General features: G+C 36.3%; 2 protein-coding genes across 2 annotated transcripts; both read right to left on the bottom strand.

The window, feature by feature from the left end:
* Positions 1-303: 303 nt before the first annotated feature.
* LOC127942459 (duodenase-1-like) lies at positions 304-1,896 on the bottom strand. The gene is made up of 5 exons (XM_052538157.1): positions 1,821-1,896; positions 1,597-1,741; positions 1,262-1,446; positions 634-884; positions 304-544 (listed from the first exon to the last, which is right to left on the bottom strand). The coding sequence occupies exons 1-5, from the start codon at positions 1,879-1,881 to the stop codon at positions 386-388; spliced, it is 801 nt and encodes a 266-aa protein (XP_052394117.1). The 5' UTR covers positions 1,882-1,896; the 3' UTR covers positions 304-385.
* A 1,614-nt stretch (positions 1,897-3,510) lies between these two features.
* On the bottom strand, positions 3,511-5,013 carry LOC127942668 (granzyme B-like). Its single transcript, XM_052538536.1, has 5 exons — positions 4,647-5,013; positions 4,414-4,564; positions 4,177-4,315; positions 3,793-4,047; positions 3,511-3,692 (listed from the first exon to the last, which is right to left on the bottom strand). Exons 1-5 carry the CDS (start codon positions 4,891-4,893, stop codon positions 3,540-3,542), a joined length of 945 nt encoding a protein of 314 aa, XP_052394496.1. The 5' UTR covers positions 4,894-5,013; the 3' UTR covers positions 3,511-3,539.
* Positions 5,014-5,290: the final 277 nt, after the last annotated feature.

Here is a 5,290-nt window from a genome sequence, read left to right as displayed (position 1 = left end):
ATTATTCTTTTTTTTTTTTATTATGAATTTTTTTTTTTTTTTTTTTTTTTATATTAAATCCTGCAGGGTTTTCTGGCCTTATTTTGTTTTATTTTATTTTTATCTGTTTGACAAATTTTAGTTAAAAACAGTAATTTATGATACATTATTGATTTATTTACCTTTTGGTGTTGACTGGAAATTGAGTGTATTACTAAGATGGAAACTAAGTAACTAATGTGAAATGACTTTGGACATTTTTCATATGTATTACTATAATTATCTGTGGTGACAATGAGTACACTACGACTGATTGATGCTTTCCATGTGGTACGTTTATTGACAGAAGGTTCATGAAATAATTCAAGAAAAAATAAATACAAATTCTTCCTTGTTTTCCATGAAGTTACTTAACATTTCTAATGATTTGGTGGATCCATGGAAGATATGCTGAAATCTTAGTATACACATTAGGACGCTCAGCTGAATTACAGAGTTTAGAGTAACCAAAAGATGTGACACCAGCTGCAGTGTCTCCACAAACCAAAGGACCTCCTGAATCTCCCTGTTAAGAAACACAGATCAGCACATCACTAGGAAAATCAGTTCATACATTATCATAAAGTCTGTGAATCATTTTGTTTTTCTACATACTTTGCAGGATCCACCACCGCCATGTACACAGATCATCTTTAAGGCCGAGTAGCTGGATCCCCATTTACGTTTACACTCTTCGTGATTCAGTATAGTCACGTTTGCCTCCATTAGACGATTGCTCAGTAAGCCATTAATCCACAGTCTTCCCCAGCCCGCAACACTACAGAGAGTATCCACATTGATGTCTTTGCTGTACTTTGGCAATGATATCAGTCCAACATTTTTGTTTAGTCTGACTTTTTTTGTAGCTGTAATTCAAAAGCACAACCTTTAATAACAAACATAATCTTTTTTGAGGCTGATTTTACTGCTGTACTTGTGGTTAGGACAGAAGCCCCAAAAACCAAGGTGAATTAAAAATGTTTTATTGTGCCTCTTAAAGTATATTTCCTGCACTTTAGATTTTTGACAGTTTTTTATAACAACCACAAGAAATTTCCCAATTATCTTATTTATATTTTCTTAGGTTTTGGCCAATTTTTCTTTCTACAATATGCAATAAATAAATAACGTAGCAAAAAGACTCAAAGAGGCACTTGTTATTTTCAATAGGTTAGAAAGTAAGCCCCTTGTGTTGTATTGTATGTTTTAGCAAGAATTTTTTTCATGCTCAAGAAAGTCATACAGTTTCCTGAGCGGATATTGTCTGAACAAGTGATATGAGCAGAGTTGGTTACCATTAAAAGCATGATGTCATTCCTTAAACTTTTGTAGTCTGGATGCGGGATGTACTTCTTTACACTGATTCGATCCAAACTCTTACTATTGCTTAAGTCATGAGCACCAACAACAACTGTCAAAATCACATTTCTGTTGAAAGAATGTATTTGAAAAAATTATTTGTGAAGTCATGATGCTCATTTATTACATATGAGACCTTGTATGCTGCACTGCAGGTGTTTTGTCTGTGAGAACAGATTTTAACTTAATGTTTCAGTTAAAAGTAATCAAAATTATTACCCTTTCCAGCAATGTGCAGCAGTCAAGACCCACTGATTAGAAATGAGGGATCCACCACAGATGTGTCGCCCATTCAATTGAAGAGAAACCATGTAAGGTCTGGAGTGGGGTTTTGCTTCCCAGCCATTCACTATACCCACATCCACTTGAGCTGAGAACAAGAGAGTGCTGTTTAGTTCTAATTTTTAGCAGATTAATCAATTCAGTACTTCGGTCAGTCTCACCAGTGGAGGTCAGGTGTGGCAGCAGAGAGGCCAGCAGGAGCAGAGAGATGATGGTCATCATGAAGACAATCAGTGAGCTCTCACAACAAAACACTGTATACATATAGTCTGAAGGAGGCGGAGACATTGAGCTGCCAGACCTAAAAAAAAAAAATCTTGTGGCATTAGCACATTTTTTCTTGTTAATCTTTGCGGTCGCAAATTTAAGCCACAGAGGTTTTGGATGATAACAATTAAGCAGGTACTATGAGCATGAAAATGAATATTTAAAAATGTGTTTTGCACCTTAAAACTCACAGATAAAATAGAAGGCAATGAGGCAACGTGAAGTTCAACAAAATTGGCTTTTTATGAACACCAAATCTGTAACATTATATTCATGTATAATATACTCATTCTTTGACTTGTATGAATTATGTATACATATATGTTAATATTTACTCACTCACTTATTTATAAAAAAATAAATACATAAATCACTCTGGGCCGCTCTAAACCCCGGGTAAACAAAATCCTGGGTTTCCTTTTTTCACATTCCTCACTATTTACTTAGGGTTAACAATTAATTCTGGGTTCAAAAGCTGTGATGCTATATATGTATATGTGTGTGTGTGTGTGTGTGTGTGTGTGTGTGTGTAGTGAGGATCAACCCTTAACCCCAAAAACTCGAAAAGAAAACCCACTATACAACTTTAATCAAGAACAATTTAACAAATGCAGGAGGTTTCAAAGTCTTTGAGAGGGAGGGAGCCAAAACCACAAATGTAACCTATCTACCTGATAAAAAGGGAAACTAACTATCTACTAACTAGCTACCAAAAGAGAATAAAAATACAACAAATATACTAACTCCCTCGCTAACAAAAACAGTAGAAAACAAGTTCAGAAAGTCTAGTCCCACCAATAATTCCATCCCAAATTAACAATACAAACCACGTAAAGAACTTGCATTAATTTATGAACTTACAAATTAAAAACAGGATTTCTTCTTGTTGAGGTGGCAGGAGGACTAACACAATCTCACTAAAGAGAACCCAATCGACAAAGTATAGTTCATGAACAACAAATGAGCCCTTCTAGGGGAGGAAGTGACACAGTCACACTGTTCAGTGGGGGAAATGCTGCTGTAATTTCTGCTGTTCCCTCTTATCCTCTGATCAGAGTTAACCAGTCATTGGTGACAGATGGAGGCCATTGTATATAACTCACAGGAAACGAGAAGGAGAGAGAAAGAGAATGAAAAAAAACCGGTAACAACTTACCAGCGGTAATTTCTTATTTTTGTGAAATTGGCTTGCTGACCACCGATCATGTCTCATATCCATGTTGCTTTGGACAGCCACAGAAACACTGCATTGTATCAACAGTCGTTTCAGCATTTGAGGGGAAATGGTGACGGAATGTCAAATGGTGATGGGAAAAAGCATCAATTAGAAGAGTGCAACTAATTTTTGTCTTTATACTCCACCGAAAAGTCAGTTTAGGCAAAACTTGATGGCAATGATATGCAATATGAGGAAGCTCAATGCTGTTATATAAACTGATCGCATGCTGCATTCATTCAATCAATGCCACTGACACTGAACCCCCCCCCCCCCCCCCCCCCCCAATGGAATAATGTGTGGGTGTGATAATAAAGACACTTCAAGATTTAGGATTGTCAAGTGATACTTTTATTGAAAGAGGTCATGCAAAAAAAAATCAGGAACTTAACTCACTTCACATTTTAATTTTTTCGTTTATCCATGGAATATATAGTGAAATCTTAATATACACATTAGGTTTCACAGGTGAATTGCAGAGTAAACTATCTCCAAAAGATGTGACACCAATTGCAGTGTCTCCACAAACCAAAGGACCCCCAGAATCATACTGTTAAGAAAAGAGAAATAGTCAATGACATACATTGTATCAGTTGAAACTCAGTTCATAAATTCATGTAAGAAGTGTGTGAATCATCTTTAGTACATACACGGCAGGATCCACCATGGCCATATGCGCACATCATCTGTGTTTGTGAGAACATATTTCCCCACCTCTCGTGACATTCACTTTCATTCATTATATACACATTTGCCTCCATTAGACGATGGCTCTTTTGGCCTTTAATCTTCAGTTGTCCCCAGCCCGCAACACTACAGAGAGTGTTTGCCTCAACATCTTCTCCGTTCTTTGGTAATGAAATCGATTTAACATAGTTGTTGTTAATGTTGACTTTTTCCTTTAACTGTAATTCAAAAAACAACCATTATTAACAAACATATTTTATTTAGTTTTCTTTTATAAGACTGAACTGCAGTTGATTAAACTGCCATTTGTGAAGTTGAGAACAACTAAATGTATCACAGGTTGTTACCTTCAAAAGCATGATGTCATTGAAATGAAAAGAACCACTATAGCTTGGATGTTGGATGTAGGACTTCACTCCAATATGATCTGACTTCTTACTTTCCCTTAAGTCATGAGCACCAACCACAACTGTCAGAGTCTCATTTCTGTTGAATGAGAAAGTAATGATACTCAGTTTTATCTTACAATGCACTGCCGTTACAATGCCAGCCAAAATGAGTGTAACTAGACAAAAACCCCTCACCTGTCCCAGCAATGTGCAGCAGTCAAGACCCATTGATCAGAAATGAGGGATCCACCACAGACATGTATCCCATTCGATTGAATAGAAACCATGTAAGGTCTGGAGTGGGGTTTTGCTTCCCTGCCATTCACTATACCCACATTCACATGAGCTGAGACAGAGAGATATAAATTTACGTTATCTTATCCAAAACATACCATTCATAATTAGTGCTGTTTTATAATGAGTCTCACCAGTGAAGGTCAGGTGTGGCAGCAGAGAGGCCAGCAGGAGCAGAGAGATGATGGTCATCATGAAGACAATCAGTGAGCTCTCTCTGGCAAAACACTGTATAAATATAGTTTGAAGGAGGCGGAGACACTGGGTTTCGCCTACAGGTATGTTGTTTTTCTTGCAAAATGAGCAACACAGTGATGAAAAGATATTGTTCCTGTTAATAATTCCGGTCCTTCCTTTTCCGTTAACCTGCATATGCACCATCTTTCCTAAAAGGCTAAGATCTATTTTGATGCAGGATGTTCAATCTGATGAGGACAGATTTTTCTCTCCTACTTCTTGTGTCATGATGACTAATAGACATGGAGCGATAAGTAAACTTAATCAACGCATATTATAAAAAGTTATACTGTACAGCTTTCTAAAATCAAATTTTTTTTTTCTACAATTTTATTTTAGAGTTTTGCAGCCTGCCACAGCAAAGTAATCAAAAAGACATGCAAATAATTATGACAAATAGGATATAAATTACAATTTAATTCAAATTTTTAATAAGATAACCTATTATTATTTATTAAAAGCTAAATCTTTGTCATACTCTCTCCTCAATCCACACACATGTACCCATAGACTTGTTCACAGAAACTTATCAGCACTTGCC

Source organism: Carassius gibelio, chromosome A22 (genome assembly GCF_023724105.1).
Source record: "Carassius gibelio isolate Cgi1373 ecotype wild population from Czech Republic chromosome A22, carGib1.2-hapl.c, whole genome shotgun sequence".
Taxonomy (NCBI): Eukaryota; Metazoa; Chordata; class Actinopteri; order Cypriniformes; family Cyprinidae; genus Carassius; species Carassius gibelio.
The sequence above is the reverse complement of the archived record's forward strand: the minus strand, read 5'-3'. Positions and strand labels throughout refer to the sequence as shown.